The following is a 14888-nucleotide window of genomic DNA, read 5'->3' as shown; positions in this document are numbered from 1 at the left end:
AAAAAGAGCACTGGGAGGAAAGGGAAACCAGAGGATTAATTTTAAGGAAAATCACTCTGAGGCCAGCATGAAGGCCAAATGAGTGTGGAAACCTAATGGCTGGGAGGACAGAGCAAATGTGGTCACGGTCTTGGAGGTAGAATATGGACAAGCTCTAGGATGAGTTGGCAATAGGGATGAAGAAAAGGGGGTAGTTTCTAGAGCAAGTTTTGAAGTAGAAATCACAAAGTCTAGAAGCCAATTTAATAAATGTATCAATAAAGTAGAGAAGAGAGAGGGAGGGAGAGGCAGAAGGAATTCTTAGGTTTCCAGTTTTAGAGACGATTCAGTAATCAAACTACACTGAAAATAAAGTCTAGCATTGTTTTAGGGGCAGACAATGACTTCTCCTTTAGAAGTTTTGGACCCTGTAGGATGGACAGATGGAAATACATGGTAGATGGCTGTAAGTACAGCTCTGGACATTGGGAGAAAGATAGAAGATGGAAATAAAAACTGAAAAATCTTAATGGTAGTTGAAACCAACAGATAAAGGTACTTGAAATGTGTATAGAAAAGAGAAAGGATTAACAATAGAGCACCAACATTTAAGGGATGTAAAGAGCAAAGATAGCCTATATAGATTATTGTTACAACTCCCAAATTCGTATCTCAAGTCATGACCACTCTTTGGAATTTAAAATTTTATATCTACCTAACTACTCCATATCTCCACATAGAGGCATGACTGGCACATCAAAAATAACATGTCCCCATCTTCTTCCTAGGATGTGTTGCTTTTTTCCCAAAGATTTATTTATTTTTAACTTGAGAGAGACAGAGAGAGAGAAAGAGAGAGAGAAAGTGGGTGGCAGGGGAGAGGGAGAGAGAGAATCTCAAGCAGATTCTCTGCTGAGCACAGAGCCTGACATAGGGCTGGATCTTATGACCCTGAGATCATGCCCTGAGCCCAAATCAAGAGTCAGACACTTAACTGACTGAGCCACCCAAGTGCCCTAATACATTGCTTTCGATGTCTTTTCCATCTCAGTAAAATGAGTGTCCCATCTTCCAGTTGTTCAGGTAAAAACTCTGCAGTCTTCTTGGATTCCTCTGTTTCTTTCACACCTAAATCTAATTCATTAGAAAACATTTTGGGTTCTGTCCTCAAAATAGAGTAGAATCCAATCACTTCTTACTATATTCACTTCTCCTATCTTGACCCAGACCACAGTCATCTCTTGAGGAAATTATGACAACAGTCTCCTAAAGGTTTCACTACTTCCCTTTAGTGTAATACAGTACACTAAACAGAGGGGCCAGGTGAGTAAAACCATGCCATTCCACTGCTTAAAACCCTCTAAGGAATCCCATCTCATTCCATGTGAAAGTGAAAGTTCTCTGGGGGACCTAGAAGGCCAGATGTAACCAGATTCCTCTCATCTCCCTGAACTCCATACCTGCCAAGCTCCTGTGACCCTCTCCTGTTACACTGGTCTCTCAAGGGTTCATTCAAAAGGCTAAGAAGATTCCTGCCTCACGGCATTGCCACTTACTAGAATCTCCTGAAATGTTTTTCTTCCAATCATCCACATGGCTGCAATACTCAGGTCCTTTGTATTTTGTTTTAACGTCAACCTTCCCATGTGACTTTCCTTAACCACCATATTTAAATAACCACAGTTCATTTTCACCACACAAACCTATTCTCAGCTCCTTTCCTTCTTTCTTGCCACATTGTACTTGTCACAATTTAAAATCCCATATATTTATGGGACGCCTGGGTGGCTCAGTTGGTTAAGCAGCTGCCTTCGGCTCAGGTCATGATCCCAGCGTCCTGGGATCGAGTCCCGCATCGGGCTCCTTGCTCGGCGGGGAGCCTGCTTCTCCCTCTGCCTCTGCCTGCCATTCTGTCTGCCTGTGCTCGCTCTCTCTCCCTCTCTCTCTGACAAATAAATAAATAAAATCTTTAAAAAAAATCCCATATATTTAACTTTCTTATTTGTTAATGTCTATTTTCCACCTTCTCCTTCCCCAAATAAAAGCTTCATGAGGGTAGGAATTTTCATTGCTATATACCAAGTACCAAGACTTGAGCCTGCCTAGCACCAAAATATTCTTGAGTAAGTGAATGAATGCTTATGATATTTATGACAGATGACATTTACTGAGCTCTTACTATGTACCACACATGTGCCAAGAACCTCAGTCTTACTGTATGACTAGAAAAACAGGAGAATTGCAGAACAATTTCATTCTGGAAACCAGGCAAGGGAAAGTTTTGAAAAGTCAAGTTGATCGACGGGACCAATGTTAAAATGAAGTCAAGTAGATTAATAAATAAAAATATGGCAGTTAGTGATTGTAAAAGTCACTGACGATCTTAGTGAGCCCTCATTTTCAGAAAAGCAAGGGGGTGGTACCAGAGAAGCCAGACTGTAGTGGGTCAAAGCATAATCAGGAGGTGAAGAATAGGAAACAGTAATCCCAGATACTGCTTCAAAAACTCTCATAGTTTCAAGCTGATCAAAAAAAATGATGGTAAGGGGAAACAAGCACACCTATATAGAAAAGACACTATCCTAAGAAGGTTCTTGTAGAATGAGGGACACTTCAACATGATATTTGGCTGAAGGGGAGGAGCAAAGAAAAAGAAAAGAAATTGATGATCCCCGGGAGAAAAAAAAGCAGAAAAATTTTAAGAAAAAAAAATGTGCTGGAGAATCTGAAAGAGATTCATTGTCCAGCTAGAATAGCTCTTTGTTGTACCCATAGTAGGACTCAATATTTTTTCCCTTTCCTTGTTTCTTTAAAGTGGAAAAGAGAAAGGACCTAGGAATAGAGAAGCAAAGAGTAACTTATGCATGCTTCATGGCTGCCAAAGATGGCGAATACTGGTGACAGTTTTTCAGTGTATCAACTATGAATTGTGATTATTCAAATGTGAAACATATTATTAGGTAGAACAGGAGAACATTGAGGTGTTATTTTGAGGAAGAGCATATTTCCATGCATATACTTGCATATACACATATGTGTATGTATGTATGTGTGTGTATATATATATATATATATATATGTATATATGTATATATATAGAAAGAGAGAGAGAGAGATTTTCCTATTTCTCTCTAAAAATCCTAGAGAGATTTTTCGGGTATCTGGGAGCTTTTTCAAGAAACTTCCAGCCATGTTAAACCCTCTGACACTAGGACCAGGCCCTCTACTTGATGAGTTCACTCCTGGCTGGCTGGTAGGTTAATGTAGAAGCCCTCATATAGCTACAGACAGAAAATTCAGGTTAATGCTCATTTCTTGTTTAAAGAGTGATCCTGGTATAGAAAGAAGGAAATGAAATCTCATGACAGTGTCATCATAAAGTCTTCAGCCAGATGGCAGTCCTTGAAATCTAATCCTTAGAGGCTTCTCACAATCATTTGTAATATCACGTCTAATAGTATCTTATTCACCAATTCATATCTATTCGTAGAGGTTGAAAACAAAGAAATGAACTTGGAGAGGCCCTCGTTTCTGGCTTTCTATGTTAACATGGACTCTATTAGGAATCTGATCAGGAAAACAAAATATTCTCCTACATAGGTCACAGTGATGAACTATGTTCTGATCTCAATTGTTAAACTGCAGGATTTAGTTGAGAAATAGCCTTCTCTTTTAATCATTGTGTAGTACATCAATTCCTTTTAGGCACACGTGGCCCTTTGCATTTCTTTATATGAAATGGTAAAGTTCTTGTCAAAGCCAAGGTGTCATTCGAAGGTTCTTATGACCTATTAATAAACTTAAGCTCAACACTAAAATACAAAACAAAGTTACTTAACTTTTTTAAGGATTTCCTTTATTTATTTGAGAGAGAGAGAGCGAGCAAGCATGTGTGTGCAAGCGGGGGGAGAAACAGATGGGGAGGGGAAGGCAGGGGAAAGTATCTCAAGCAGAATGTGGAGTCTAAGGCAGGGCTTGATCCCATGACCATGAGATCATGGCATGAACCAGAACCAAGAGTCACAGGCTTAACCGACTAAGCCACCCAGGTGCCCCAGTTCACTTTTGTTTTTGATTATGTTTCAAAACTATAGCCTGTCACTATATAATGTCAAAGTAAAGTTTGTCAAGTTACAATTTTTACATATTATTCAACAATTGGCAACTGAACTGAAGAGTTTGATTGAAAGCTGGTTGAAGTTTTATTTTTTAAAGATTTTATTTATTTATTTGACAGAGACAGAGATCACAAGTAGGCAGAGAGGCAGGCAGAGAGAGGGGGAAGCAGGCTCCCCACTGAGCAGAGATCCCGATGCGGGGCTCTATCCAAGGACCCTGAGCCAAAGGCAGAGGCTTTAAAACACTGAGCCACCCAGGTGCCCCGACTGAGGTTTTAAACAGGCTTGCAAATGTCTCAATATTATGCATGTATTTGTCTATATGACCGAAAGTCTCAGGTCAGATGGTACATTAGTGTCCTGCAGTAAAGCCTGAACTCTGAGAAATAGTGTCACCAGAATTCTTTCAGCAGCATCCTTTTTACCTAAAAAGTCATATTTATAGGTACTTTTCAAAGATATGAGTATTTTTTATCCATAACCCAAATATCAATATTAGTAATTTCTCATGTTAAAATTGTTTGTAAGACTAACAACAAAAGTGAGTGTTTCTATGCTGTGATGGCTGTAGTTTTTGAGACTTTAAATACCAACTCTACGAAGTGGATAAATAGAGAAGATATAAAGTAGAAACAAGGAAATAAAATAATGTGAACCAATACCTTTTTATTTTTAAGAAATTGTTGTAAATGTGCCCTACATTGCTTAGCTGAACATGGACAAAGATGATGTGGAGCAGGACTACCAGGCAAATTTTTTTGTGTTGATGGAAATGCTCTCCTTTGTACCATCCAGTAGGGAAGTCACTAGTTACCTGTGTCTCTTGAGCACTTAAAAGGTGGCTGATGAGATGGGGAAAATGAATTTTTAATTTAATTTTAATTTACATTCAAATTGTCACCTGTGGCTACTGGTTATCCCTATTGGATAGAGTGAATCTAGAGGAAGATGATGATGTTATTTCCCTCATCGGTTTACCTGGACAAGACACTGGATAAAAAGGTCAAGATAAAAGATCATATAAAGAGTTCTCTTTTTCTTTATCTACATAGCACAGGATCTATAAGAACACAAAATAAGAGAAGCTGAGAAGCTGTAGGCAAGTAGAATACGACTTCATATGTGTGGTTGACATACACAGCATTACACAGAATGTGAACTTGGAGTACAAAGGTTTCATTAGCCAGCGGAGAATCCAGCTCTCCTTGAGACCTTTCACACTGACCAGGACAACCATCAAGCCCAATGGCCACCATTTTATGAACCTCTATAAATATACTATATAAACACAATGCACATGAATCTTTGAGCTACATGAATATACTCTCTTTACTCAAAGATCTGATGGGTTATCTTTCCAGGGAACTTAAGGCTGTCCAGCTACAACATGCCAGTTTCCCAGTTTATTCTTTCCATCCCCTTTGAGGCAGACATTCTCTCTTGGCTAACTCAACCCTGATCATTAGCCACTAGAGGTGGTTTTTTGGCACAGTTCTGGTCCTCAATTTCTTGGGAAACCCACTGCTTTCCTGATCCAAGCACCACTCCTTCTCCTTCTTTTTCTTCCTGTTGGAATGCGCATGTTCTGAGGGACATGCCAAAAAGAACGGGGAGACTTCAAGGCTGACAATGCTGAGCCGTTGAGCCAATGTCACCATCTGCCTACCTCTGAACCACTCAATAAATGAGGCAAATACACCTCTATTAGGTAAGCTACTGAACTTGGGTTTTCTGTTATTTGGAATGGAAAGCATTCCTAATGGATACAGTTTTTTTCTGTGTTAAGTTATTGGCGCACCAGAACACTTGTAGTTAGTTATTTTTCATTAGTTCATTTACCTATTTAATAAAAAATGTGTTGGGGGTAGTTATCATGTGCAAAGCTAAGTGCATGGTAATAGGGTAGACAAGCAGCCCATGGGAATACCCTCACAGATCCAACATTCTCATAAGTACACTAAAGTAATGAGGTAAATACTATAGACAGGGCCTAAAAGTCAGAAAAGACTTCCTGAAGGAATTGGCATTTATACTGAGACCTAGATAATGAACCGAAGTTAACCAGGCAAAAAAGGAAGGAATAATACATAAATATCAGGTCAGGAGGTAGTGGAGAAGACAGAACATAGCTATGAGGAAATGAAAACAGCTCAATGTTACTTAATTATGTGTGTGGGACCTGGGAGGGGAGACTGAGGGAATGCAGAAAATGAGGCTGTAGTTTTAAGGAAAGGCTCAATCAGACATGACCTTGAAATCATTTAAAAGAGTATGGACTGTCTTCAGAAAATAATGGATAAGCCATTGAAGGCCTTAAAAGTCAGAGGGTGAGCTACATAAATATACCGTATTTAGAAAGATCAGCCTGCCTTTTATGTAGAGAATGGGTAGGAAGTAGGAAGACTAGAAGGAAGGGCACCAAGTAGGTCAATGATGTAGTAACTAATGATAGTTGAGGGGGACAGAAAAAGAGGAGTGGTTGGATTTGAAAGTTACTTCAGTGGTAAATAGCTTTGTAAAAGGAAGAGTGAAGCATGAGTTTCGATTTGGCAACTGACTGGGTTGTGGTAATGTTCACTAGAGAGGCATTGTGGGAAGAGAAGTAGGCTGCATCTGGAAAAAAAGGTTGGAAGAGGGTAAACATGAGTTCAGCCTTGGGCCCATTCAGTTTGAGATTCTAGAGGGACGTTCAACTGGAAATAAGTCAGTGGGATACGCAAGTCTGAAAATCACAGGATCACTGTCAGTGGCAAATGACATAAAGGGATGGTCATCAGTGTACTCACAGAGTATACATGAGAAAGGCATGGGGAGGAACTTTAGAGGCAAGAGTTAAAATTAGTTTGGCAGACTTCAGCTTCTGTAGGAGCCAGTGGGAAATGGAATTTGACTGCTAACATCCTATTTAAATTTAGCCATTGGAGAAATAATGGTATACCTTCCTTAGGCAGTAGATTTTTAGGGACTGAGTCAAAAAATATAAACTGGAAGCTCCTCCAAGGGCTTGAAGAAGCCAAGCCCTTAAGGAAGTGATTAAAAGGAGAGAAAGAGCCACTTGCACATCAGAGGAGCATGGGAATATGGAGCCAGGAGACTTCCAGTAAGAGCAGCATAGGTGGGATAGGCTTCCCCCTTCCCTGAAGCCCTCAGTTTGTACCAGGAACAAGCTTTCTTTTTGGCCCCCTTTTAGCTTACATTCCCTAAACTCACCAAATTAATTTCTGATTTTATTTTGCTTTTCCAAAGAGACTTCTCTTTGACAAACAAGCATTTCCTATTGAGATTGAACTACTGAGTCTCTGATACCATTGGCTTACATATGTGTAAGTTTCCTGAGCCTAATCTGCCCTTATTTAATTCAACAGATACCAGATCTGTATTTGAATTGAAAAATTCAAACCTTGCTACTGAGAGGAAACAGTCACTTTAAGAATTTTTTTTTTATGATTATCACTGCATTAGTCAGGCTTGCCCTCTCTCCACCAGGATCCATGTGATGGAGCCCTGAGGGTAACTCCCAACTTCAGGTTGAAACTTCTTTTCCGTGGTCATCTGAATACCTGCTGTCTGGAATTCAGCACTAGAGCTGCTCTCTCCCCTCAGGGCCACCAGTGCAAATCCAGTTTTGTAGGAGTTTTCACTCTTTAATTCCTAACTCAATTTCAAGATTTATTTGCTTTCTCAGTTTCCACATATCAGTAACTCACTACTCCCAAGAGTTTCTGCTCTTAGTTCAAAATCTGTTGGTTTTTCTCCCCCTGACAGAGGCCTTTTCTTCTTAGTCTAGGCCACCTAACTGACATCTTCAGTAATTCATGTCATTTTCTGGAATTTATTTACATTTCACTGTGGTTTTCCTAATCACTGTACAGGTACTCTTTTTGCCCCTATTTTTTTTTAAAGATTCTCTTTATTTATTTGAGAGAGAGAGAGAGAGCACAAGCAGTTGCAGGAGTGACAGAGGGAGAGGGAGAAGCAGACTCCCCTCTGAGCATGGAGCCCGACGCAGGGGCTGGATCCCAGGACTCCAGGGATCATGACCTGAGCTGAACTGCCTATGTTTTTTGACAGAACTAAAAATAAGTACCCAATAATCCTTAAGTTACCATCGCATGAACAAGGCAACCACATCATGCAAAGAGAGTCATCATTCAACAAGAATTTCCCAGCTCCCCATCACATCACTTGGTTCAGGACCTCAGGATATGTCAAATAAGAAAGAGGGTCTTTCAAATCATAAGGGACTCTGGACTCCAGGAAACAAACTGAGGGTTACAGAAGGGAGGGGAGTGGGGGATGGGGTAACCAGGTGATGGGTATTAAGGAGAGCACCTGTTGTGATGAGCCCTGGGTATTATATGCAAATAATGAATCGTTGAACACTACATCAAAAACTAATGATGTACTATATGTTGGCTAGCCAAGTATAAAAAAAAAGGGGGTCTCTGTCCGTAGGGAGTTTAGACTAATATGAAGGACAAACATTAAATAATTAGTTACATAATTCATGTTTTTACTGAAAATTAGGATAAATGCTATTAAAAGAAAAGCACATGGGGTTAAAGGAGTGCATAATAAGGACACAGAATCTACCTTCAGGACACAGTGTCTCTAAGGGCTGTTAATTTTCATTGATATGGAGGGGGAAATGAAGTTCTGAGTCATGTTACACTGCACAGATTTTCTTATTGAGTATGTGGAATGAGTTACAAACAACAGCACCATGGACAGCTATAATCCCATCATGAAACCCCAAAGACCTCCTTGTCAGATTAAGAAGGGGGCAGCACGTGTCACTATGGAATAGAATGATATTTCTTTAAATAGAGTTCTCAAAATGTATTGGTAAATGGCTCTTTTGACTATAAATCAGTACTTTGTGTTTGTCTAAACTCTTAGTTATAGCACCGCCTTTGCAACTGTGGGCAAATCACTTAATTTCACCAGTCTTTAGGTCCCTCGTCTTTAAAATTCTAGAGGATTTAGGATTTAGGCAAGCCTGCAAATTTAGTTGATATTTGTCACCTTGGATCCTCCGAAGCCCCTCCGAAGCAGGATTAGGGAAATAAATCTGCGTGGTCCACCTAGTGTCACCGCCCATCCATCATGACAACCAACCCTAGCTTCAGAAATAATGTTGGTCATACCTTTTATGAATGTTTGCCCAGGAGGCATTGATGTTCTCTGTTATCATGTGGACTTTTCTGGTATCATCTGCAGGATAATCCCGGAGAAGTTTCAGTGCCAAATCATTTGCAACATCTACATTTATCTGCCACTGGCGGAGGTCTTTGGCCAACTGCTGCAGATGCATATGGGAAAGAAAATGAATGTCAGTTTTCTCTGAAATCTTAAGTTGCAGTTTCTTAAAATTTTTCATAAATAGGTTTTGAATCCCCAGGTCAGAACATGTCTACATGATAACTTTTAACCTACCATGTCATTTAGTCAATCATGGCTGTATAAACTAACCCACTTTTAATGACAAAACTTTTCAAATGCCGCATCTTGAGCAATACTCAGTACCGGGTATTTCAATTTAGTGACAATTAACTTGAAATCAACTGGACTTAATTATTTTTCTCATGGGACAGAACAAACTATAAAAATAAGCTCCTGTATAGTTGTTGAGTATGAGACATATACCAAAATTTGAACAGAAAAACAAATCTCATGTATTTCTTTCCCTCTTCATTAACTTGTTGAATTGTTTATGTAATTAGTGCCATCTACTGGCATTCAACTACAGTTGCATATAGAAATATCACACATCAAAAGAACAGTACTGTTATCCTAGTTATGAATGTTTTTGAAGGACCAGTTTATTCATAATACTTTAATAAATATCCTCCTTTTAAATTAGAATAAAATTTCAAATGTAAGAATCTTGCTAAACCAAATGACCTGTGTTTTCTTGTTTGTCTTTGACAATTGAGTATTATCAAGCTCACCTGATAGTATCACTTGATACACCACATATAAAATAAGTAAACCAATAACAGGTTTATCTGGAAATATAATTAACCATGGCTATAAGTCCATGGAAGAAGATTCTAAGCATTAAGATGATATTAAATAGTTAAGATGGTCATATAAAATCCAACATAGTAGGTTAAGCCACTGACAAAGGGACAGAGGAACAGGAATAGGCAATTCAAACAATAGGAAGATAAAAGATTTCCATTTTAAAAATTAACTTAAAAAAGAGAGTATTAAATCAAGATGGTATAATTTGACACCAATTAAATTAATAAAAAAATAAAACCCAAGCTGGAAAGGCTGTGGTAAAACTAGCATGTTCACATATTACTGCTGGGAACAATATCAAGCAGGACAATCTGGCAATAGGTATCAACTGCCATACAAATGCTTGCTCCCACTGACTTACCAATTATACTTTTGGTATTTTCTCCTAATAAAATATTTAAAAGAAGAGAAATACATTATAGGAATAAAGAGCTTCATCAACTAATATAGTACAAAAAATGAGAAAATTTCAGTGTTTAATGAGAAGACATTAAACTAACACAATACATCAACCCAATGGTCTAACATGCAGTAAATGTGCACCAAAGTCATACATAACAAATGAAACACAATTTCTAGCTATACTGTATTTCTTAAATCTGTAAGTCATGAATTAGAAGGGGAACACAAGAAATTGAAATGAACTGATGTTTCTGAAGAGTAGTCATTTTTGTTTTAATATCTGGTATGCTGTTTATATAATAAAATCAAACAAGAGTTATTTTAGCATAGTTCCAGTATGTTTGGGTGGACTCCTATTCCTTGAAAATGTATAATGTACATATAATCTGGCATTTCCTCATTCACTAGAACATCCTATTCCTGACTCAAAAGAAATAATTGCGTTTATTGCATAAAACAAAGAGCCAAATAATCAAATTAGTACCGAGCATCTAAAGCCAATATCGCTAACTTTTGAAAGGAAAAAGGGAGAAAGTTTTTAAGATGTAGAGAATAGTTGCTACACTATAAAGCAATTAAAATGTATTCTTGTGGAATGACTGCCTTTCCTTATGTTCTCATTTTATCAAGCCCTGTGGTTCATATTTTCTACTTTTTGGAACCTCACACTATTCAAAAGCCTTTCTGAGGTGAATCATACCCCCTGAAGGTTTTTGCTTTCTAGAAATATCCTAAGGTACAAAATGACCGTTCCATCCCTTCCACTCCTTACTTAAGCCAAACTACAGTGTTAAAGTAATAAGTACTTGTAACTGGACCTTCTTATCCATAAGATGGTGTTTGCATTTTTAAAGAAGTTTATTATTCATCATCTATTCAATCTCTAATTGGTAGTATAAGAATGCATAAAACTGAGACCTATGACTTGGTTACCTTTTTCCAAGTTAATTTCTTTTTAGGGAGACTTTTTAAAATTACATATGATAAAGCAACATTAGAGCACATACATTTATATATAAAATATAAACTAAAATTTTGATAAATGTAATTAAAATCACTTATTTTACCTAATAATCTTGGGAGCCAACCCTCACTCAGGGGTTGCTATTTAAAAAGTCTATAGGAAAAAGGATAGCCTCTTTGGTTCTAATCTACAGATCATAAAAAAAAAATACCCAGAAGTTTAAGTTGAAAACTATGCTTGAATTTTCCAAAATATCGAAGGAAATATCAAGCAAAAGATACTTTATAGTAAACAGGTAAAAGAGTGAGGCTCAATTTCAAACCAGAGCTTTTTGATAAACTTTAATTCTTGAAAGACAAACAAACAAAACCACAACCCAACAAGCAATATATTTTTCAAATTTGTATTTACATTGATATTAAGATTTTTATACCTATGGAAATGTTGACTGAGCTCTAACCCTCACTGTATATACTGCCCAGGTTTTATGAGGGTATAGGATTAAGAAGAAGATACCCACTGACCTTGAGCAAAACTGACAGGGCAAAGGCCCCTTTTTCAACTCTAAGGTTCTCAACAACGGCGTTCTTGTCTCCCTTCTTAAAGACATTTCACCTGAACAGACGGTTTCCCTTCCTCCTAAAATAGTATGTTGACCAACCTGCGTTTTAACCAAGTGTCTTTCAGACTATACACAATGACTTTGACCAGTTTTGCCTACTACTGTGAAATTTACTACTGGGATAACTCCAAGCCACAGAAGGAGTGTAAATTCAAAAATACAATAGAATTCACACACGCTCTTTTTCATTTCTGAATTCCATTTACAATGGTATACACTACAGGGAATTGTTTGTATGGTGATCACAGTGTGTGAAGAAATTTGAAATACTGTGAACACAAGCCTATAAAAAAAGATGACTTTTGTGGGTGCATATATATGTGGATGTGTGTTTTCCATGAAGAATATAAAATGCTAAATCTCCAAAAGATTGTGTCCCCAGCCGGGAAAGAAATATTTTATATTCAAACCTAATACGGTGCTGCTGTTAATACGTGCTTGGTATTTTATACACAGCATTTTAGGCAGAAAAATGACTGTCAGCTATGGGACAACCTGAATTAATTTCAAGAACTTTGAGTATTAAAAATTTTTCATTTTAATGTTTGTCTTTCCTCATTTTTTATTTGTAAGAATTTTTTTTTAGGAATATGGACTCTGTGTGGGAGAAAACAAGGAAGAAAGAGAGAGAGTAGTTAGAAGTTTCAGCCTGTTGTGTTTGGATCCTAGCTTGATCACTTCCTGGTTATGTGACAAATGGGAAAGTTAATTGTCCTTTTTGTGGTTCTGTTTCCTTCTTCCTCAAATGGGTGTAGTAACAGCATTTACCTCACAGATTTTCATGAGGGTTCATTAAGAAAATCCAGGGGATACATTCAGAATGGTGACTGGCACATTCAAAGAATTCAATAAATATTAGTTATAATCATTCTGATTATTACTACCCTTTCTATTACTACTACTACTACTAATTCTACTGCTATTACTACTATTTTGAATGAGCCACACTGTATTCAACACAGGATAAGCCTCTACTGACCTCAAAGCAAGGGACTCACTGTTTTATAGACATTGTCAGTAATGCCGTAGCTTATCTAAAAGACTCCCTTTAATTCCGGAGATAAATGTGAGTCCGTAGACTTATAATTTAAAAATTTCAGTTGAGTGTTGTTGAGGTTTTCTTATATAACGTGTTTTGGGATGGTCACCTACAAATGAAATTACCATTTGTTCCAGATGAACCCGAGTTTAACATTTTTAATAACCGTGACTCAAAGAAGCTTCATGAAAGGCAACACAGAATAATGAAAAGGCATTTTCCCAGGAAGTCTTGTTTGGCCATTGTTTTGCTGTTTGATCTTAAGAAAGTCATTAACCTTAGGAGTCCCAGTTTTGTTGTGTGTAAAATAGAATGGAGCGACTTATTCTACCTATGCCTCAGGTTTGTCATGAGGCCAAAATCCAAATAAATCTGCTCGGAAAATTATAAAATAGGATCCTAATGTATTTATGGACAAAAAGTTCTACATATTAGGTTTCTCTGTTTTGTTAGGATACTGTGTCTGCATACATGAATTAAGAAATTAATTTAAAAAATTCTAGCTCTGTGAGCTAACAGTAGAAGGGCTTCTTAGCTTTTAGATCCCTTCTTTGGCAATCTCCTACTCTACTCAATATTGCAGATGAACTAACCCCTCGGGAGAAGAGAATTTCCCAGGATTTCTTGTCAGTTCGCTTCTAGATTGGTTAGGCCAGTGAGAGGTCTTGGTGGGAAATGGAAGAGGAGGAGGAAGGGGAAAACTCAAGTATATTTTCTCTGTCTCTCTCCATGGGCAGAGTCTTCTTCATGTTTCCATTTCTTAAGGGACAGCCCTTCCCTTTGTAGTGTCAGGACCCATTGTGCTGCCCCCACAGTTATTGAGTAAGCACCAGGTGATTCCGGTTTCTGGACTTTGGTAACACTGGTTGGCCCTTTGGCCCTTGAGGTGGCCAACAGCTTCCTGATATTGCCAACCTCCGGGCTACCCTACTGTCTCCTACTGGGTTTCTTAGCTTCCATTAGCCATGGAACCAGTCATCGGTGTTAAATTTCCTCTGAAATATCTAGGGTGGTTTCTAGACTGAACCCTGATGTTCCAAACTGGAAGAAATCTCACACAAAAAGGCCCTGGCTACAATGACACAGCTTAACAAGCACACATTTCATTAAACAGAGATGATATCTTGCATCTTTCTTTTTAGTCTCAAAGGAAGAGATGACTCGTGCGATGGGAAGCAGATCTCTCTGTCTGGGCACTCATCTATTCTGGGATATTTATGTCTTTTCAGTCTCTTGTCTCTCTGCAGGGTCTTTCTCCACAGCTTTCAAACATGGTCCTCCTCCAACCCCCTCATCTCCAAACAATAACAAAACCTATACCCTGTCCTTGTCTTTCCTTTCATAGTTAAGCTCCTCAGAAAGCAAATGTTTACTGATTACATTCCTGCCCCTGTACAACTCATCAAAATCAGGCTTATGCCAACACCACCGCACTAAAACTATTCTGACACATCATTGGTGTAAATTGGATTAGTGGCCCCAATTCTTTACCCCACCCTGTACCCACGTTCTTTGCTATTTAACTTTTAATTTCCTGCTACAGACAGCAGAGGTGAGTTCCTGGCCCTTGTCAGTGATCTTGGCCTTATGACTTGTTTTTCCTAATCCTAATGCGGTGTTTATAGAACTGATACACGAGGGGGCTTGAAATGTGCTCCTGCAGTGTGGTTAGCCCTTAATGTGTTTCAGCTACCACCAAGAAATAAACATCCCTGGGGCTACCCTGATCATCCCTGA

The 14888-nt window shown here is 38.3% G+C and overlaps 1 protein-coding gene across 1 annotated transcript in view; it reads right to left on the bottom strand.

The window, feature by feature from the left end:
- The window catches only part of DMD (dystrophin), a 2124834-nt gene that overhangs the window by 524211 nt on the left and 1585735 nt on the right, over nt 1-14888 (bottom strand). Inside the window, 1 exon segment of the mRNA XM_047715765.1 lies at nt 9245-9399. Within this exon segment, the coding sequence (XP_047571721.1) occupies nt 9245-9399 (155 nt within the window).

The sequence above is a fragment of the Lutra lutra genome, chromosome X, assembly GCF_902655055.1.
Source record: "Lutra lutra chromosome X, mLutLut1.2, whole genome shotgun sequence".
In the NCBI taxonomy this organism is placed as follows: domain Eukaryota; kingdom Metazoa; phylum Chordata; class Mammalia; order Carnivora; family Mustelidae; genus Lutra; species Lutra lutra.
This window is presented reverse-complemented; position numbering and strand designations above follow the sequence as displayed.